Consider the following 23,125-nt stretch of genomic DNA (forward strand, 5'->3'; position numbering starts at 1 on the left):
TCTTGTAACATTGCAATACAATTCAAGGACACTGCTTTTAAAAAAAATAGATAGAAAACTTTGTGAAAAACGTGTGAAAGAACTTTGCAATTTGTGCAAAAAATGAGAAAATGTAAGTAAATGATGTGAGTCGTCACAGCATTAGTGGCTGCAATGAGCCTGTTTTGCACTGCACATCTTTTCAAAACGAGGTTGCAGGCTTGATACTGCCACTCTCAAGTCATGCTCAATGTTGAGCTTAGACCTGTGCTTTGTCTTCAGTGAAGCAACAGCTGAAAATCCAATCTCACAGATAGGCCTGCCACGATAACAAATTTTGCTGGGCGATTAATTGCCCCCGAAAATATCGCGATAAGCGATATTATTGCGACCGGTTAGAGAATTTTTTTTTGAGAAATTTATTTCCCAAAACTTTTATTTTGAAGCCCACCGCTCCGTCTTTTCCGGTTTTTTAGACTTTTATTTTGAAGCCCACCGACCGGACCGGAAGTATTGTTGTTATTATCCTAGCTTGCTGATGCTGCTGGTGGACTGGGGCCAGCTAACGTTAGCTTGCTGATGCTACTACTACTTCGACATGCTGCTAATGGGCTGGGGCCAGCTAACGTTAGCTTGCTGTTGCTGCTGGTAGATCGACATGCTGCTAGTGGACTGGGGCCAGCTAACGTTAGCTTGCTGATGCTGCTGGTAGATCGACATGCTGCTAGTGGACTGGGGCCAGCTAACGTTAGCTTGCTGATGCTACTAGTAGATCGACATGAGCTAATGATAAAACAAATGTTGAGATTGTTGGTGAACAACTAACTTTAAGTTAGTTTTAACGTTAGCTACTAACGTTAAAACGCTAACGTTACACTACAAATAACGCTACTTGGTTAAAAGGAGCAACACTATTGAGAAATGTAGTTAAGCTATGTGGTGTTGCCCCACGGAGCTCCTGTGCTGTGCTCTCTGCTCTGTAGTAAAGCCAGCGGCCCGCCTCCCAACACGGACAGTGACTGACAATGGGCACTGGTTCCGCCTCATTAAAACAAACGCGCAAATAGCAATTAATCGCGCCCGTCAAAATCATTGCATTAATTTTAATTATCGCGGCAATTAATCGATTTATTGCTTATCGCGGCAGGCCTACTCACAGAGATAGGATGTGGCGAAGGGAAGAAGGATGCCCTCTGCCCTATGAGTGGATGCTCCCTCTCCACACCAAGCCAGAATTCACTCACTGTCTGAGCTGTAAACCTCAGCCTCAGGGTGGAGTCAGAGGTCATTTCGATGAGTTGCTCCTCTTCAGCAGAGCTGAAATCAGCAGGTGCTGTAGATAGAGAGATACTTTATCAGAAATTGTTCATCATTGAACTTGCTTGCAGCTTCTTGCATGCTCTCCTCCTCCAAGAACACCCGAATCGCCTCTTGTAGTTCAAAGACTCGCGACAACACCTTCCCTCGCGAGAGCCACCTTGCCTCGCTGTGAAACAGCACTGCAGAATGGTCAGCTCCCATCTCCTCACACAGCGCAGAGAACAGGCCCGCTTTCAGGGGTTGGGTTTTGATGAAATTTACCACGTTTATAACTTGTCAACCTCATTCAGCTCAGGGCTAAGCTATCTTGACGCTAGCGCCTCTGTGAATTTACAGTGCGTCCAATGCCGTCCATTGCGTGTTTGGCGAGACTCCCTTGATGAGCGCCTGTAGCCCCCTCCTTTTCCCTGCCATGGCCTGCGCACAGTCAGAGCAAAAGCCCACACAGTTCTCCCATTTCAGTCCATGTTCTGTCAGGTAACTGTCAATCATTTTGAAGAGCTCATCAGCTGTTGCTCTGTTTTTGACATATTTGCAAAACAGCAGATCTTCACTCAGTGACTGGGAATTTACAAAGCGAACATAGGAAATAAGCAAACAGTCTTTATTGCTGTCAGTCTTTGACAAGGCAACACGCATGCCATCCTCAAGGCTCAACTTGGCCCTATATTTTGTTTTCAGAGCTGTCATGGATGAAAAGCCAGCTTCACACAGATATGTGGTGCTGAATGGTATCAACACCTTAACTGCTGCATCATGAGATACTTGGTACTCAGCACCACACTCTTCCAAGTGTTTGGATGGAGATGTGTCAGGAAGCTTTGTCTCAATGTTGTCTGTAAAGGTTTTTTTTATCCAGAGTAACTTGGTGATCCTTTTCTGTGTTTTATTAAATAATAATTTTCAGATTTTGAGAAATGGTCAAACTTATCCAAATATGGTATTTTCATGGAGAACAGTGCAGCTGCAACAGATAGCACTTTAGTGATAATTTTCTGTAATCCAAAAAGAAGTGTAAAAAAAAAAAAAAAAAATTCAAGGCCCCCCCTTTCATGCCTTTGCGCCCCCCCCCTGGGGGGCACGCGGCGCCCCACACTTTGAGAGAAACACTGGTTTAAAGTGAGTGTGGATCAGGGTTTCCGTTAGAAAAAATTGTTGTCGGTCTCCGTGACCTGCAAGATTTCAATCTACCGGACAAATGAGATTAATTCCGGTCATAGTTTAGAATAAAGAATGTCATCCTCAAGGCATGTAGATTTATAATATTATTACTTAAAACTAGGCTACTTTTGCGTATACAGTCATTAATTAATATATTCCAAATAAAATAAGTCCCTCGATACTCCGTGCTGCTGCTGACTTGAACTAAAATAGACCGCGTATGTGGGCAGTCGGTCCGACACTGTTATAATCACATTTTTATGAGCTAACGAATTCCGTTATATTGGACATTTGTATTAATTATATCAAGCGAAGAACTGAGAAAGCAGAGAGGCGGCAACATTATCGTGGTTTGCGTGACGACTCTCTCCACCTCGCAACAACTTATTTGCAAAGAGTATGGCGCTGCAGAGAAGCTCATTCAGCTGTTATTGGCTCTTTTCTGGGAACCGCACAACAGCGCCCCCCACCCAACATTGGCTGAAAATGGCCGAATTGGAGTACTGATGGAATACTGCATTGTGCCGTTGCCTCTCTGGCTCTGCAGCTTCACATGCACTCGCACACCCAGCACTAAGCTCTCGCTGACAACGTCGTTGTCATTATTAGAAGCAACGAGGAAACAAATGTAATGATCGTTTCGTTCATCGCATAGGCTATTTAATTTTAGCCTATTTTAATACAATTCAAATAATCAAATTGTGCTTAGACTCAGGGAATTATTTTCACCGGACATTAAGACCGGAGATATTAAATAAGTCGGACTTCAACAGATTTTGCCGGTCAAGAACCGGTAATTACCGGCTAACGGAAACGCTGGTGTGGATGTGTGTGCTGTGAGTGCATTTGATGGTTGTTACATAGTGTTATTGTTCGTTGAGCATCCTGATGGCCTGGGGATAGAAGCTTCTTCTGAGTCTCTGTGCTTGCCATGAGACTCTGGTATCGCTTGCCTGGCCGCAGCAATTCAAAGAGGCAGTTGTTTGGGTGGCTGGAGTCTTTGATAATTCTCTTAGCCTTACCCATGCACAGCTTGTTGTAAATGTCCTGGAGAGTGGGAAGCCCCCCTCCAATTGTGCGTTCGGCTGAACGGGCCACTCTCTGTAGTCTGCTACTGTCTTGTGCGGTGCTATTCCCAAACCAGGAGGTGATATTGCCAGTCAGGATGCTCTCTATTGTGCATGAGTAGAAGTTCTTAAGGATCTTCTGACTGACTTGGAACTTCCTTAGGAAGAAGTTAGAAGACTTAGAAGTTCCTCTAAGTCCTGAGGAAGTAGAGGCGTTGCCGTGCCTTCTTCACAACACTGTCAATGTGTGTGGTCCATGTCAAGTCCTCGGATATGTGGACTCCGAGGTTAGGGTGCATCAAATTGCAATGCAAAAATTTAATCTCAACATATCAATCTGTGTGGGGTTGCATTCTGTTCGGACAAACATAAAAATGATTTGTGCAAAGTTTGGGAAAGATTCGTTGAGATTTAGAGGTACCACACAGCATGTGAAATATATGAAAATTGGCCTTTTTGGGCGTTTTACTAGATAACATGACAAGGCAATTTCAAAAACGACAAGAAATACAACATTTATTAACCCTAACATTTAAGAACAAAATGTTTGATAACAACATTGAAATAGTCTTTCAAACATGTCTCAAGCATCCTAGAGTCCTAGACCTGGTCCAGCTTGCGCTTGCAGCAGCGAAGATTTGGCTGTGTTGAGCGGTCATGCTCAACTGCCTGTAGCACATTCTGCAGGTGCTCCTCGCTCCTGGCTGCTGCCACAAAGTCTGACGTCAGTTTGACGCCACGCTCGGCACAGTCATTCACAACATTGATGGCACGTACATTCACTGCACCCATCTGAAATGCTGTACTGGTAACCCAATCCTCTACATCCAGTGAAAGAAACGCGGGATCGATGTGCAGCAGGTGCATGCCGAACCAGCAGTCTGGGTTGGCGAGGTCAGCCAAGCTGGTGGTCGGCGAGAGGGTTGGAAACTTTGGCTTGCCGAAGCCAGTGCCAAAGCAGAGCTGTGGGGCTTGCATGGATATATCAGCCGGCTTGTGCTCCAATATAGCATCTGCAAGTGCGCGCCGATCGCCAACTGGCACCTTGGTGCTGAAGAGTGCCAGGGGCAGCATCTCGCCTGACAGGTACCATAGGTGCCGCTTCAGCGCCTTAATCGCTGATGCTGCGATGCCCTCGTCAACAGACTTGTATGCGTACAGGTTGTGGTAGAGTGTAAGGTCATTCCATGCCGCATCTACGGCCGTGTCGCAGGTCAACCACCACGTTGCGTAGATGTGCGTGATGAAGTTGGGAAACGCCCGAATCTTCAGCACCTGCTGCTGCGTAGTGATGGTCCCCTGAGGAAGCAAGGCAATGTGCTGCTCCATCAAGGCCAGCTTGAGAGTGTAGAGCAGCTTAGTCATCCACCGCGCCTTGTGCAGTGCTCCCGGTCGTTGGAAGTTAACTGGAGTGTGCTCTGCACTGTCTGCACTCAGATACACAAGACATAGCTGCACGAACTCGCGATAGTCGCCTCGCTTGTAGTCGAGCACTCCTGCAGCGCACACAATTAGTTCAGCACGCAACTTGCCCAGGAACGGTGTTTCGGCATCGCCAGGAATGTAGCGGGCCAATGGGCCGCTGTCCTTGTGTGGCAACAGGTTCCAGTTGTCACGCAGACGTGTAAACAATGTAACCTCTGGCGAGCGTGACGTCTCCACCTTGAGGTCAGTGAAGATGTGGCTGAGGAGCACCTTGCCGATGTGGTGCCGGCACCGGACCAGAGCAGTGGTCGACCCAGTGAGAGCTGGATGGCAATGCAGGCTGCCGTGAGATGGCCAGTGTTTGACGCGGTGGTGTCAAATGCCATGTTGACAACCTGATCGGTGCAGCACCAGTCCTGCAGCAGCTTGCATGTCAGCCGGGCAATGATCATTCCACATGCCTCATCAGTCCCCTTCATGTATGCTGGCACACCAAGCAGTTTGAGCCGCTCCGCGTCTCCGATCACCACTGTCAGACGCTCCTCCAACTGGCGCACATTGTTGAGCATTGGCGTCAACTTGCTGTCCCAGTGCAAGGTGCACATGGGAGGTGGTGTCCACTGTTCTTGCTGGTCCTCACTGATGGCCTGCAACACGTGGCGGCGCGCTCAGTCTGCTGTTGCGTAGGATGTGGAGACCATTGCCGAATTGCCACCGGATTCCTCGATCAGACCGCGCGTGAAGGCAGCCTGCTGCATTGGTGTGATCTTCAACCGTGTAGCCAGTGACACAAGACTCGGCCGGCTGAGAATGTCTGATGGAATGAAGGCTGTGGTGCCAGTCTTCTTACGCTCACGGGTGGGTGTGTTCTCAGCCGGTGGAGCAGCTGTTTCATCTGCATTGCTGTCTTCATCACTTTCGCTTTCCAACACCACCGCCATGCTGGACCTCGCAGTCATCTCCTGCTGCTCCTTGGTAAAGCATGCCTGCTGCGCTGCTTCACGCTCCTGTCACCGCTTCAACTTGGATTGCAGATTGGCATCCAATGCTCCAAATGTGGCCACTCTGTCGCCCTTCATGCTGGCCAGGAAAGCAATGTCCTCTGGATCACAGATCAGCTCCTCTGCATTTGGAGACCACAGCGGGAATGTGGCATCCAGCTTGTGCTCCATTGCGTCCACCAGTCGAGCTGTAGCCTCACTGGAGCGCCTGGCCTTTGGAATTTGCCGCAGCTTGTTGCTAGCATCGACAAGCGCTACTATCTTGACGCATGCTCGACGATCACTCACCATTGGAATATTGGCCTTTCCATAAAATGGCTGCACCTGCTCCAAAACGTCCTTAGCCGCATGGAACCGTGACAAGGCTCCGGTCAAACCTGGCCGCTTGGCATGCAGTTGCGTGTCGCAGTTGTACAGCATGCACCGCAAGATCTGGCGACCACTTGGCAGTTTGGCACCAGTGATGATGGCATCTGCATTGGTTATGCTGGGGCCCAGACCAAAGACCAGGCTGCGGCTGCTCTGGCGGGAGCCTAAGGGCGGCGACGCCATCTTGTGAGAACTGGATAGCTGGAGATATAGTTGGAGAGCTGGATCATGTGGTGGGTGATGGTGGAGTTGGGGGTATTGAGTAAACTGTGATGCAGAGCCACACAGGTAAAGCTATTTATAGGCCCATCCCGCCCATCCCCCCAAAAATTGCAGGACCAGGTGCGAGATGAAACAATGTTGCAACTCACACACACACACACACACACACACACACACACACACACACACACACACACACACACACAGACACACACAGACACTAACAGCAGGCCATGTTGGGAGAGGACAGCATGTACTGATGTACCGTTGCACATCTAAATCACCTCGTATTGCAAAAATATTTTGCATGTATTGTTTTTACATGGATGGTAACACTTTTAGCACCCATACAAATCAATACGCTGGAAATGTGTATTTTGATGCACCCTATCCGAGGTACTTAAAACTGTTCACTCTCTCAACCGGTGCCCCGTCGGCGTCTATATTGATCACAGCCGAAGAGTGCGTCGCGTTTCTCTGATTGGCCATATGGCCCATGTGACCGCGGCAGCGCGAGAGAGCGGCAGTGCGGAAATAGGCTGCATCCTCCACGTCAAGAAAGACAGACAGGCATTCTCTGTGACAAACCCTAACCTTAACCAACTCCGAAATAATGCCTAACCTTAACCCTCCCTAACCTTAACTTAACCCTAACCTTAACCAACTCCGAAATAATGCCTAACCTTAACTTAACCCTAACCTTAACCAACTCCGAAAGAATGCCTAACCTTAACCCTCCCTAACCTTAACTTAACCCTAACCTTAACCAACTCCGAAATAATGCCTAACCTTAACTTAACCCTAACCTTAACCAACTCCGAAAGAATGCCTAAACTTAACCAGCGGAAGAATGCACGTTTATAGCGAGAGAGAAAAAAAAATTGAAGTGATTCGAACTTGTGACCAACCGCACCGCAGGCTCCACAGCACGGCGGCGTACCAGTTGAGCTAAGCGTCGATGGAAAAACATCGGGGCGTGTCGCAGCCAATCAGGGAAAACGCGGAAGCACTCGGCAGCACTCTTCGGCGCCAATTAAAGAATAGGCGCCCCGTCGATGCTGAGGGGGCTGTAGTCCCTGACCCTCCTAAAGTCCACAATCATCTCCTTTGTTTTGCTGACGTTCATGGAGAGGCTGTTCTCTTGACACCATCCCGCTAGAACCTTGACCTCCTCCAGGTAGGCCCTCTCGTCGTTTGCAGAGATCAGGCCCGGGCCTAAACAAAAGAATGGTTTGTTTCCGGTTGCCGACGACCCTGCAGATTTAGGTGCGACCCAATATATTTTATGAGTTAAAAAAATAAATAAAAAAATTGAATAAAGTTTCATAGAAATCTTAGTCAAACCTTTAGTATTATGGATATTAAACATGCTGGCAGAGTACATGCATCCATGTTGTTGTGAACATTTTAATTAAATAAAGAAATTCCCTATCCGTAGTCGCCGGTGGGAAAGATTAAAATAAAAAATAAAATAAAATTAATTCCTTACCTACCCATGGCCTTAACTGACAACCAACAGGAATCAAACAATATTTTTTGTTATGCCCCACCACTACTGTGTCGTCTGAGCAAATTTGATTGTGTTGTTGTTCCGTTGTGCCACACAGTCATGCGTAGAGCTGCCGCGGTCACCGCAATACCGCGTATCGCTGTTACGCCGTAACAGCGTTTAACTGAATACCGCATCAACGCTGTTTTTTTATAATAATACTCTCAACCAAAGCAATGCAAGGGAAACATTTTGATTGACAGTCGAATCTGCCAATTACTTCACACCGCTTGCACCCGCCTCTGCTGTTACCACCAATCGGCAAGCGCCTATTCGGGTTTTACTTCCTGGATGTTAGCCATTGATCACAACAAGGCTAATAACATTAGCTCCCCGCCGGAGTGGACTACCAGAGCTCCAGTCCACAGGAGTACTAAACGAGGCATAATTGTTTTACTGCAACGAATGTTATAATAAAAGCCCTTCGTTCTATACACTTGTCTGATTGAAAACTTTATTAACAGACCGCAGAATGTGCACAACTCGGCACGCTCTGAGCAAAGGAAGGAACGGAGATATGAATTGAGTAATGCTTGCCTTACTATGGTCCGGTAAATACGCTGATGTTATTGAACGTGTAACTATATAACGTTAATGCCACAAAACGAATGCCTTTGTTAATCAAGTAGTAACTTTATAATAATAATAAGAAGAAGAAAGGGTCGGGGGGGGGGTAACTACCGGGCGCTACCAGCCTACCACCCCTGCCCGCGACACCCGAGTGAACGGCGCACGACCAGAGGGGAGACTTCGAATCAGTGTATCACTTTCAATAACGAATGCGTGCTTGCCGAATCCCAAACAATATTCATGCTGCAAAGTCATCCTCTAAAGATAGACATTTAGACTAGAGGCAGGCTATATGCTATAAAGAGTAAATAAAAAAATGCATTCCAACTTTTTTTTTTGCGGTTATATTGTGGTGGTATGAAATATTACGCAAATTTGTGCGGTAAGGAAAATATCAATACCGCAGCAGCTCTAGTCATGCGTGTACAGGGAGTAGAGGAGGGGACTCAGAACACAGCCCTGGGGGGCCCCTATGTTGAGAGTGATGGATGAGGAGGTGCAGTTGCCTGCTCTCACCACCTGGGGTCTGCCCGTCGGGTTTATTATCCACAGACCCCCACCTGGGGTCTGACATCAGGCACATTATTTTGATAGTGACGGTTAGAGCTAGGAGATATTTTGGTACAGCAAGAGGGGAGGCATCTGTTTTTTTTTAACTTTTTTCTTTTCATGTCAATGTTCACACGCACAATGAACATTCCATCACGCTTACCTAGGATTTGACTTGATTCAACAACAAAGCAGTCTGAGCAATGGCAATCCGAAAACTGTCGAAATGTTAGTTATTTGAAGTTTGAATTTCTTTTTTCACGACTGAGGTAGGTAAATAAAATTTCTTGAGACTAAATTACCGAAAAAAGGTACAGTTGGGTACCGGTATCGATTCACAGGTACTGGTATCGGTTCAAATGTGAAAGGTACCCATCCCTAGGCAGGGCCTAACAAAAATAATGGTTGGTTTCCGGTTGCCGACCGACCCTGCCGATTTAGGTGCGACCCAATATATTTTGAGTTGTTTAAAAAAAAAAAAAAAATTCATAGAAATCTTAGTCAAACCTTTAGTATTATGGATATTAAACATGCTGGCAGAGTACATGCATCCATGTTGTTGTGAACATTTTAATTAAATAAAGAAATTCCCTATCCATAGTCGCCGTGGGAAAGAATAAAATAAAAATTTTAATAAAATAAATTCCCTACCTACCCATGGCCTTAACACTTTGATCGCCATGGTTAAATTCATAATTTACCATCCCTCGCCAGCTCTATTTGTCTATGGAGAAGTTCCCCTTCTTTGCAGGGCTATAACTTTTTAAATTGTATTGCTAAATTGACATTATTATGGCCCATTCAATGTCCTATATCTATTGTTCAGGGTGTAGCAACGTTATACTTTTTCATTCACATATTCATACTAAAATACGGTCTAAAGTATAAGTATGTTTTTATCGTTTTCTGCAGCTTTCTCCAGAACTTGATTTATAGCCCTAAATGCATTATATTGATGATCAAATACAGTTTGATAGCGATCGGTGCCAGATAAAAAATTTCAACTGCACGTAGTTCTAGAAGTTACTACGTATGATCTGATGTTGACCGGATGGGCGGGGGGTCGTTTATAATTCCGTGGGCAACGTTATATCATTCATCTAGTGTGGGTGATATGATCATTAGAGCAGTTAGTATAGAGGACATTAGAAAATAACGCTGAAACTCACCGTAGCTTCCTCGCGCCGTTGGGAGATGAGCGTGGAACAGAATTTTTTCTATTATGGGATGGAGAAATACCCGATCCATTTCCAGGTTGTATAATAGTATATACGTCCAAATCATGTTGTTTATCGAGTTATTTGCACCGATCGATGTTCACGGTGTCAAGATGGAGTCTCTCTAACGATAGCGAGTGCCCGGACGAAATATGGGTGAGCATCACTTCATCCACAGATCACTTCCTGTTGGGCGATCTGCCGATCGGCCACCAGATGGCGCTCTTGAACCGTTAGAGAGTTGAGTGGAGCTCAGCAGTATATCTCAGGTCCCCGGGGGAGAAATATGATTTCGATCACAGATTTTTGAAATATTGATATCAAAGACGTGTTACGGCGTCTTCGGCAGAATGAGCATGGGGGGGAATGACGAGTTTCGGCGTTCCCGGCGATTTAAGTGTTAACTGACAACCAACAGGAAACAAACTATATTTTTTGTTATGCCTAGTTTGTCATTGTGATAAAATGCAGCACCTCAATAAGGTGTTTCTCTGTTCTTTCCCCAGGTACTGTCTTAGTATTTGGATCTGAGCCACTAATTTAACTCTACCAGAGGGACCAGTTGTACCCCTCCTCCCCTCCCTGTTCCCCCGCTGCCCCACCCGGTTCCCGGACTGCACATCTTCCCCAGCATGAACGAAGTCAGCGTTGTGAGAGAGGGATGGCTTCACAAAAGAGGTGAGCCCTGTTTTTGTTCACTATATTACCATCTGTGTCTGTATGAGGCTGTGCTGTCTTCCTTACAGCCGTGGTTCATTATTATTCTGTATAACATGTACCGTTCACCGGGCTAAACTTTGCAGAAGTGCCAGACTTCTCCGCACTTAAGATCAGTGTTGGGCGCTGATTTATGATATTTTATCCAGTAACGAGTAGTGTTAACGAATGACTAATTCAGTCTTGTGTTGTCATAAATACATTTTTTTCTTGATATTGATTCTGAATATTTGAAATTATTTCAGTACACATTACTGCACTATCAATACCAGCTGTTTTTTCTCCTGTGGAAAACTGTTGTCGACTGTCAAATGGAAAAGTAATGAAAACAACATGTACTTTTTTCGCTCTGACAGTGACACACACATACATAGAGCAACCCCACCTCTCACACACACCACTGCGCACATAGAGCAACCCCGCCTCACACTAGGGTTGTCACGACACCAACATTTTAGTTTCGATACTATACCAATATTAATTTCGATACTTTTCCTCAAAATCTGGGAAAAACTCTCAGATGTCATTATTGTTCTTTATTTTAAAACACAACAATGAACAATGACAAGAATAAATAAATAAAATTAAAAGCAATGGCATCCAAAATGCTGGAGAACTTTTTTTGCACTCAAAACAGTTGCTGTACAAGGTTTCTGAACCCAACTGTATATATATTGGAACTTGGTCTATACAGATGAACTCTGCGACTGCCCTGTTGAGCCTTTTATCATCTTTGGACTAATTTGTGTACTTTATATGCTGTTCAAAAAAAGCGGAGGTTAGGTTGCTTCTGAGTGGGGGGAGTCACTCTGTGAGCCAAATGCAGCAGACTTCTGTAGTTAAAAAAAATTCAAGGGATAGAAAAAGTATGGTTGTATTATTATACATTTGTCATAGCAGAGGGCCTAATTAGTTTGAGATACCATAAGTTACCTAGAAAACATTTTGATGAGTGAGACTGATTATAGCCTATCATAATCTAGAACTAGGTTACCGTAATTCCTCTAATAGTAACCGGGTCTCAAATACAAGCCGGGTCTCTATTAATGGCCGGGTGCGCTCTTGAGCTAAGCAATTATAAGCCGGCCTCCTAATACAAGCCGGGTTACTAATATACTGAGCTGTATACTGAGCTAGTTACTTGATTTCACTTTGAAAACGTTGAAATGACCAGTGACCACCTGTAATTGCACTGTTTACTATTTCATACAGTACTTGGTTTCAATAAATGAACCCAGTACATTTTACTGGGTTCAAACTGACACAAAATGTTGATTTATTCATTATGATCCGTTTGAAAATTTGAAATATAGGCCTCCCTCTTATACAGGCCTCCTCCTAATACAAGCCTGGTACCCGCTACAGTTGAAACAAATACAAGCCGGGGTTACTATTAGATGAATTACGGTATGTCATATTGTAGGCTGTTTAACAAAAATAAAATAGATTTCCGTTGTCTTTATACAGTATGTATGAACCATTAATGGGCAATTGTCAAATGTCTCTGTATAAATCACGTTTGTGACTAAGCCATAGAGATGCTGTGTTTACTAGCTTTCAGCATGGCAGTTTAGGCTATGTATAGCTTATTATTAGGCTTTTCAATTTATTTTCTATTCTTGCGAATAGCATTGTGGACATTTTCTAATGCTCGTATAAGGAACTGTAGTCACAAGAGCTAGCATAGCTCATCCAACGAACGTTGGCATCAACGGCACGTCCACAGCACCGACAGGAGCCACCGCAGCACGCAACGTCAGCCACCACAACCATCGACAATCGCAGCGAGGATCCCCACTGACCAACGCCAGCTAGCCAGCCCCAACTAGAACTACAGCTCGCCAGCTACACAAGCCAACGTCAGCCGAGTTCCCCCTATGCAAAATGTGCCAGCCAGCCAGCCAACGCCAATCAACAAAGATCCCCACTGCAACTGCCGATGGTTATGATAACTAACTAATTGCAGTGAGGATCTTTATTGACCAACGCCAGCTAGCCAGCACACGCTGCCAGAGTAAACTCGGCCAGCGTTAGCCCACACAGCTAGCGAACCACAACTCTAGCCAAAGCCAGCCAGCCAACGCCAATCAACAAAGATCCTCACCGCGACTGCCGATGGCCACGACAACCAACGCTGCGCGCCACAGCAGCCCCCATCAGCACTGCAGTCGTGCCACCGATGCCAACACTCGCCGGACGAGCCGTGCCAGCTCTTGTCTCAACTAGAGTTTGTTGTTCTTCATTCCAGAAGGTTGCTTCCGGTAAACTAGCGCAATGTCACCACTGAGAGCAGCGCTGTGCGCCAATAGGAAGGCATTCGCATGCATAAATGAATAAATAAAGAATTTTAAAAAAGTACCGTTTTCCCCCAAACGCAGTATAGTATCATTTCAAACACTCTAGTACCGCGGTACTATACCAATACCGGTATACCGTGCAACCCTGCCTCACACACACCACTGCACACATAGAGCAACCCCGACTCTCACACACACCACTGTGCACATAGAGCAGGGGTCGGCAATTAGGTTTGGCCGCGGGCCAATTTTTCCCCAAGCCATTGAATGGCGGGCCAGAACCAAAAACAATGGCTAATTTAATATAATGATAGTGACAAATGCAGCACCGCGGCGAGTGCATAAGCAACACATGAACAGCAGATCAGTAGGATGGGCATTTGATTTTCATGCAGCACCGCGGCGAGTGCATAAGCAACACATGAACAGCAGATCAGTAGGATGGGCATTTGATTTTCATGCAGCACCGCGGCGAGTGCATAAGCAACACATGAACAGCAGATCAGTAGGATGGGCATTTGATTTTCATGCAGCACTGCGGCGAGTGCATAAGCAACACATGAACAGCAGAACAGAATGCATGAAAACACGACTCACCATAACTGCCCTGGGCTTGTTTCAGTCCTCCAAAATCCCTGCTAATGTTTGAAACATGTCAAATGTTCACTCGCCGCCCTCCAATTCCAGATTGGCGTTGAATGCAGCTACTTTATCTGCCAATTTGAACACAGTTGTCATCATTGCCTCGTTTGCTATCTTGTCACCACATATTATGCAGAGAGGACGTCGGCACGGAAGAGTCACCTTTTGCGATAAACCCGTATTTTAAGTATGACTCCTGTTTATTAAAAGAAGCTTTATGTGTCTTGGAGGTCGTAGACTCCTATTCTGGCTCCTCAGTTGGTATTTCCCCTTTGCAAAGAAGCTATCCAAAGACGTTTTGTTTAGTTTTTTTTAACAAATCTTTGCTGGTAAAAGACTACACGCGGCCCGGTACGCGGAAGTGAAAGTGCGTTAGGGAAAATATACACGAATTTTCCATTGGTTCTCCCAGTCCACGTGACCATTTCTAGCATTTCAATTGGCTATAGTGACAGACATAGATATGATGAATAGATAGATACAGCTTCTCAAAGACACTCTAGCGTCACAAGTGAATATTTTCGTGCGTAAAATAAATATCATATTCTCAAAATAAACTGACTGGCCAGAAATTATTGCTGGCGGGCCAATTTCGGCCCGCGGGCCGCCTATTACCGACCCCTGACATAGAGCATCCCCACCTCTCACACACACCACTGTGCACTAGGGCTGTCCCCGACTAAGGATTTGGATGGTCGACTACGATTGGCCAACATTTGCCGTTAGTAGACTATTGGTAGACAAAATAAAAATATATATATATAATGTTCTCTTTTTTTTATCATTCCATTTGGGCTGTGGGGGGTGCTTAATGTCTGAAGGCGTCAACTGAAGGCTTCTTGTCCTCTGCAAAAGCATGCAATTGGTCCACTGATGGATACATCTTGATATTTGTCTAGTCTAGTGTGTTCATTAGATGGGTGAAATCCTCTTTCAGTGTCTCTGTGCCTGTTTTCGTAGGCAGTTAGCCTCTGGTAAGCGTGCCATTAGCGTTAGCCACGCTTCTAGGCCTCTTTTCTTTTGGAAAGAATGATAAAAAACATTTTAAACTTTTTTTTTTCTCGACTAAGAGGTTGGCAGTCGACTACGGCTCCTTTTGACCGATTAGTCGACTAATAGGGGTCAGCCCTACTGTGCACATAGAGCATCCCCACCTCTCACACACACCACTGCGCACATAGAGCAACCCCACCGCGCACACGCACCGCTGCGCACATAGAGCAACCCCACCTCTCACACACACCGCTGCGCACATAGAGCAACCCCACCTCTCACACACACCGCTGTGCACATAGAGCAACCCTGCCTCTCACACACACAGCTGCTCCTCTGTCTCAAACAAATCTCATAGTACAGTTCCTCTGCCAGCTAGTAACTGCAACATTTGAGAAACACTGTTTGGAAAATATTTGGATTCTGTTGTTTTCATGGCAGGAAAAATGATACTACTGAAGGAAACTATTGCATAATCTTAGTTGATTTGGCTACTCTGTTTGTGAGTTTGTGAAGAAAACAGTCAATTGCTTTAGAAAAAGTGCAGCCCCAGTGCCGTATGAGGAATATATGACAGGTGCTTAGTAACAGGTGCTTGATTGTTGCTGAGCTCTCTCAGCCAACACAACTTTCGGGTAGGGATGCACCGATATGAACATTTGCGGCCGATACCGATTGTTCAACTAACACAATACCGATACCGATATTTGTGGCAAAAAAATTTCATATTTTTTTTTTAAATTGTTTTAATGAAACTACTGTATTTTTGTATGTCTCTAAATGTTTTGATGAATTGAAAATGGAGGACCCTTATGTAAAAAAGCCGAAAGTCTTTTTCTGGTCTTCATCCTCCAGTCTTAGCACTGTTGTTGTATTGAGCTGTACTGTATTGTACCCATTCTGCAATCTGTTAACGTTTTCAATCAGACAAATGTATAGAAAAGCTTTTATTATAACCATATAACAAAAAATGATATTATTGTTTATGAAAATGTGTTAGCCCTATGCTTGACTATTATTTTAGGCATGGCAACAAATAAAATAATAATAATAAAATGAATAAATAAAATATTAAATAAATAAATAGGCTACACGTCTCTCTTTTTGTGTTACAAATTGTGCTCACCGATATCAACATAGGCCTCTTTACTTACTTAAAAAAGGAAACATCAAGAAATATGTTTATGGTATTCCATCATGCCATGTGTGTTTTTTATATATTTTATAATGCTCATGATTATTGCTGAAGTCTGAGTCATACAATACCCACTGGCTTTCATCTTCAACAGACTAACTTGACTAAAAAGACAAAAGTTTATGAGTTTTAAGAGACAGCAGCACTCACTGTAGCTCTCTCAAACAAAGCTCCATGTTCTCCAGTAATATCTCCATACTCTGAGTTTGCAATGCATGTGTCGTGTCAGGTACAACAGAACCATTTTGATTGACAGTCGATTCTGCCAATTACGTCACACCGCTAGCACCCACCTCCTGCTGTTCTTACCACCAAGCGCTTATTCATTTTTTACTTCCGGGAAGTCCGCCATTGATTTTGACGAGAGCTCAACAACAAAGCTAATACACCGCATTCATATTACCCCTGCCCTTAAGAGTAAAATGGATCCCAATACATCCCCACTCTGCTTTAAATGCAAGATAGAGACTGGAAACCACGTCCACTGCTTTTGGTCCTGTGTAAAGCTTCAGAGCTATTTGTTCGACATCGTAGAGGAACTATCTGACATATTTCAGACCCCATCGAACTGGATCCCCTCTGCCTCTTACTAGGCCTCCCAGATATTCATATTGCCAATTTCAAACATAAGAGACTGTTCAATCTGTTGACATTTGCTGCTAGGAAGAACATTCTGTTGTTCTGGATCAAGGACGAGGTCCCATCAAAGAGGTCATGGCACAACATTATTATGGACTGTATTCCTTGTGAATACATCACGTGTATGCTGCACTCCAAGTTGGACACTTTATGAAATATGGGACCCATATCTATCTCATATTGGACCTGCGCTATTCACCACTGTACTCGCTAGGGATGCCCCGATCGATCGGCCAGCGATCGGTATCGGCCAGGCCACGTGAGCGGATCGGCGCGGCCGAGAAATCCGCTCTTCGCTCTTTAAAGCTTGGTCCGCTCCGCTAATCGATCATGTTGACCCCGCCCCCAAGTCGCTCTCCGCTCGCTCCCCGCTCACCTTGAATCGAGCCCCGCGCCAGATCGCTCGGCAGATTTTTTTTTTTTTTTTTTGGAGCATGGTGTAAATTAGCTCAAACTACAACAGTCTACACCCCCTGGGCCCCTTAACACTTGTTTGTATTGAGCCGCATTGTAATTGTACCCATTCTGCAATGTTAAATAACGTTGTTTATCCATTCACTAGCTATATTAAGCGATGATAGGCTAGCCGAGCCACAATGCTATGGTCGCTGCCATTAACGTTAGCATGTAAGCTAACGTCAACAACAATGGCGTCGATACGTTTTCTAACAGGAGTGAATGTGGGCGTCTCTACAGTGACAAAGCCTGAACCGGATATCACAGGTTCACCCTTCTCATTGGTTGAAAATGGCCTTCATGTTTGTACATCGCCATCTGTTGCTTTGGCATTGTACTGCATGTATATTACATCAACAGTGTAGTTAAACCACTGTGAGCGACCTGGAGTGGATTGGAGCGGAGGAGAACTCTCGCTCCGGACGTCGCGCCGACCCATTTTAAAACCCACTCCTCGCTCACGTCAAAACCGCCCGCCCCGCGCCGCTCACGCTCCGATCCGCTCACATGGCCTGGTATCGGCCGATATTCAGTTCGGTGAATTCCGATAATGCTTTATTTTCGCCGATCGTGAAAACCGATCGAAAAACATGATCCAATTCTTACCGGAGATCTCACTCGCTGACTTCAGTCTGACACACGGAGCTGCAAACTGACGCTCCTCCTCCTCCTGCCCCTCCCTTACCCGTGTAAACAAGCTCGGGCAATAGTCTGCTCTAACCTAGTGCATGCGACCTCCGTGAGCTAACGTTAGCTACCGTTACTGTTTAAACAGAATGACCCAGTCAACTATTCACTTTTAGTTTAGTACATGAGGCATTGTCATCTAGCCGGCTAGCTACTGATAGCTCCTGATATCAACAAATGCTCCAGCAATAGTCTAGTAGTGCATGATAGCTCATGTTAGCTCACGTTAGCTCACTGTTCAAAACGAAATGTCCCATTAAACTAAATAGTTCACTGAGGCGTTGTCTTAACGTTATCTAGCCGGCTAGCAGTAGCTACAGATAGCTCCTGATATCAATGTCTTATAACATTGATTCGATGCATATTCGAGCTGAGGGCATGCTGAATGTGATTTGACAAAAGCACAGTATACCAATAGGGCCCAGCTGCAGCGCCGGAGAATCCTGGCCGTAGCTGGAGGCTACTCGAGTACACACAGACAGTGGAGCTGTTTGCAGATAGCGAGCATTTTGACTTGTTGCGTGGTGGCGATGTCTTGCAGATAATACAACTACAAGTATGATTATATAATATATATTTTTTATAAAAAAAAATATATATATATATTTTTATACCAAAAACGATCGGTATCGGCCGATATGGCTCATAGACGATCGGTGATCGGTATCGGTGGCAAAAAAAGTGATCGGGCATCCCTAGTACTCGCCGGATTTCCCCATTACTCTTAGCCTCCCTAGAGATCACTAATGTCTTTAGTTGTAGGTGCTCTGTGTCGTTCCAGAAGGTATCATAACTAAGGTATTTAAAAGTACATACCTATTCACACACACACATACACACACGTGCACTCACACATATAAAACATGCACACATAAAACACACATGCACACTGTACTAAACGCACACACATAAAACACACACACAGATATAAAACACACATATACGAAACAAATGTACACACTCCACACAGTCTGTATCAGTCCACTGGGTGCTATCATTGGCCAGGAGCCGACTCCCTAATCGCCACTATTGCTATACATACATTGTATAACATATGAAGCCATCTGAGCCATGTTTTTGTTGTTTGTCCTTTGTCATGTCTGTTAACACATCCACCACCGGAAACGCTTTAAAACGTTATTGCCCGCCATGCTTTGACCGCCAGACCACGCTGTACAGCGATATTGAGATCAATATTTAATTTTTTCGCCATGGCATTCATAATTTATATATACACCTCCGGCGCTACAGCTGGACCCTACGGCTTTAAAAAATGACTGCTCAATACCGCCACCTGGTGGATGGTCGGGCGAGTTACACTGGTAAACAGGATATGGGGGCTGTCCGTCTATTAAATTCATCCGGCCGTCAGATATTGTTGCATGCCTCACGACAGACGCAATGTACATATCGATCGCTTTATAAACTTAATAATCGATATGATTTCGGCGTTTATTGCAACATACAAACCGGAAATGGACCTAGGCGATCGACGTCCTATACATGGGATCTTTCACCGCCAGTCTCATTGGCGCACAGTAAGAGGACACTGACGCTATTTTCAGCCCAATTGTTTATTCTTTTCACTGCAAACCGATCTGATCAATATATCACCCATACTACATAAAGCATTTACTGACTATCACGGAATTATAAACGAGCCCCCCCCCCCCCTTTCATCCGTGCATAATGACGCATAACGTATAGGATCATATACAGTTGAATTTTTTAATATAGCATGTATCGGGAATAAACGGCAGTTGATAATCTATATACGCGTTTATGCCTATAACTCACGTTCTATGAATTACTGCAAAGAAGGTGAACATCTCCATAGGCTTAGAGTGGTGGCAGTGAGGCTACATTGATGGATATAACCGTGGCAGGGAATGTGTTAATGTACTTTTATAGTTTATATTATGTTTTTATTATGCTTATTGTCATTATTGTTGTTAGTGCTAGTGTTGTTAGTGTCTTTGTTATTAAGTCTACTGTATTGTGATGTCTTGTTCTATGTATGTTTTGAAAAAATTAAATAAAAAAATTTATTAAAAAATAAAAAGCTAATAAAGCCCATGAGTAGATTACCAGCGCTCCGCAGGAGTACTAAACGAGGCATAATGATTTTACTGCAACGAATGTTATAATAAAAGCTTTTCTATACATTTGTCTGATTGAAAACTTTATTAACAGATTGCAGAATGGGTACAATTCAGTACGGGCTCTCTGAGCAAAGGAAGGAAGTGAGAGATATGAATGAGTAATGCTTGCTATGGTCGGGTAAATAATATGCTGATGCTATTGAACGTGTAACTATATTATAACGTTAATGCCACAAAACGAATGCCTTTGTTAATCATAAGTAACTTTGATGCAGTAGCGTGTGTGTGTGTGGGGGCGGCGTTGTGCAGGTTGCTTGACTGAAACTTTTTTCAAAGTTTGAACGTGTGGGCCAGATTGATGCGACACAAATTGATCAATATTTATCGGCTACTGCCATCGGCACATTTGATCTTATAGGCCGATGGCAGTCAACGGTATCTGCCGATACCGATACCCGACCGATATATCGGTGCACCCCTACTTTCGGGTACAGTGTTCGGTGAAGGTCGTATAGATGGAAAGCTCAGCAATAAACCTGAAAAGAGTGTGAACCTAAACAAGCTGGAGACTTTTCTGTTTATGGATCACGATTCACTAGTATTGGAAAAGGTCTTGGGAGCCTAAGCCTCGAGTACCTACAACTAGTCAAACATAAACCCTTGATTGACTCACACGCCCCCTCATGTTGGTTTTTCCCAGGTGAATATATCAAAACATGGAGGCCTCGCTACTTCATCTTAAAGAGTGATGGTTCCTTCATCGGCTACAAGGAGAAGCCAGAGCTGGCCGGGGACCACAGCCTCCCGCCACTCAACAACTTCTCCGTCGCAGGTTAGTTGATTGTTGGGAAGAGATTATTTTGATTGTTGTTATCATTATGATTAATCGAAAATTATCAAAATTATTTAATGTACTCACGCATAGATGTCATAGTGCTGTGAATTCCTACCTTGGTTTAGATTTAATTGCGTATATTATCGCTGACTTTTTCTGTCCTGTCACATTTATATACATTATCACATTTGAAAAAGTATTGAAATGAATCTGTTCTAACCATGGTCACAATATATATATATATATATATATATATATATATACCGGTATATATAAAAATATACGATTTTGTGATGCATTACATTTGTTACTAAATAATAGGAATCAAATAGTTGGATTGAATTGTTGGGCCTCTAAAGGATTTATTTGAGGCAGCCCACCACAATGTCAGACACACGCCCAGCACAGATGGATCCCCAGATTGATACAATGTCTTATGTTGCCTGCACACGATCCGTCTGTTGAGGGTATTGAAAGCGATGCTCCAGATCAGTGGTTATCAACTGGTCTAGCCTCAGGAGTCAGGACCCACATTTTCATTATCATTAAGGACCCACATTTTTTAACCACTCTGATTTATTTAAAATATCTTTTTTTCAGTAATACACAATCTTTCATGCACTCTTAACACATCCAGCGCCCAAAACGCTGTCCAGCGTTATTGGCCACCATGCGTTGTCTGCCAGGATCGCTGTACAGCGTTTTTGAGATCAATATTTAATTTTTCGCCATGGCATTCATAATTCATATACCCACCCCCGGTCCTGCAGCTGGACCTTAGATGTGACTGCAACGACGGATCAATACCGCCGCCTGGTGGATGGTCGGGCGAGTTACACTCGCAAACAGGATGTGCCATCAGTGCATCGATGAAAATCATCCGGCAGTCACATCTCGTTACGGGACTCCCGACAGACACTATGTACATAATGGATCGCTTTCTAAACTTAATTATCGATATGATTTTGGCGTTTATTGCGCCATACAAACCGGAAATGGACCTAGGCGATTGGCGTCGTATAATTGGGATCTTTCACCGCCAGTCTCATTGGCCCACGGTAAGAGGAATATAACGTTATTTTCAACCCGATTGTGCATTTCCTTGTTTGCAAACCATCTGATCAATATATCCACCCAACCTACATAAAGCAGTTACTGATGATCAGGGAATTATAAACGACCCCCCCAGGGTTTCCGTTAGAAAAAATTGTTGCCGGCCTCAGTGTCCGGTAGATTTCAATCGTCAAATGAGAGAGATTCCGGTCAGTTTATTGAGCTTAAAAACAATTGATAGGCAAAAGAATGACAACAAAACAAAAGAATGACATCATCAAGGCATGTAGATTTATAATAGTTTTACTTAAAACTAGGCTACTTTTGCATATAGTCATTATATTCCAAATAAAATAAGTCCCGAGACTCCGTGCTGCTGCCGACTTTAAATCAAATAGGCGTCTGTGGGCAGTCGCCCGACATTAATAAACAGCAGTCTGTTATAATCACATTTTTATGAGCTAACGAATTCCGTTATATTGGACATTTGTATTAATTATATCAAGCTAAGAACTGAGAAATTTGGCAGAGAGAGACGGAAACATTATCGTGGGTTTGCGTGACTTATTTACGAGAGTATGTCGATGCAGAGCAGCAGATTCAGCTGTTTTCTGGCTCTTTTCTGGCTCTATCTGGGGACCGCTCAACAGCGCCCCCCACCCAACAGCTGAATTGTCAATGGCTGAATTGGAGTACTGCACTGTGCCGCTGCTGCTCCGGCTCTGCAGCTACACATGCACTCGCAACCCCAGCACTAAGCTCTCGCTGACAACGTCGTTGTCATTATTAGAAGCAACGATGAAACAAATGTAATGATTGTTTCGTTCATCGCATAGGCTATTTAATTTTAGCCTATTTTAATACAATTCAAATAATCAAATTGTGCTTAGAGGGAATTATTTTCACCGGACATTAAGACGGAGAGATTAAATATGTCGGACTTAAACAGATTTTGCTGGTCAAATACCGGTAATTACCGGCTAACGGAAACGCTGGACCCCCCCCTTTCCTCCACGCATGATGAGGCATAATGTATACCGATCATATACATTTGAGTTTTTTGGTGTAGCGTGTATGGGG

The 23,125-nt window shown here is 44.3% G+C and overlaps 1 protein-coding gene across 2 annotated transcripts in view; it reads left to right on the forward strand.

Moving 5' to 3' along the window:
- akt2 (v-akt murine thymoma viral oncogene homolog 2) overlaps positions 1 to 23,125 on the forward strand; it is a 134,438-nt gene that overhangs the window by 44,695 nt on the left and 66,618 nt on the right. For both annotated transcript variants that reach the window (XM_084324349.1, XM_084324350.1), the window contains exons 2-3: positions 10,936 to 11,107; positions 20,858 to 20,989. In XM_084324349.1, coding sequence (XP_084180475.1) covers positions 11,062 to 11,107; positions 20,858 to 20,989 — 178 coding nt within the window. In that variant the 5' untranslated portion in view covers positions 10,936 to 11,061. The remainder of the gene's footprint in view (positions 1 to 10,935; positions 11,108 to 20,857; positions 20,990 to 23,125) is intronic.

The sequence above is a fragment of the Notolepis coatsorum genome, assembly GCF_963971535.1.
Source record: "Notolepis coatsorum genome assembly, chromosome: 1".
Lineage (NCBI taxonomy): Eukaryota > Metazoa > Chordata > Actinopteri > Aulopiformes > Paralepididae > Notolepis > Notolepis coatsorum.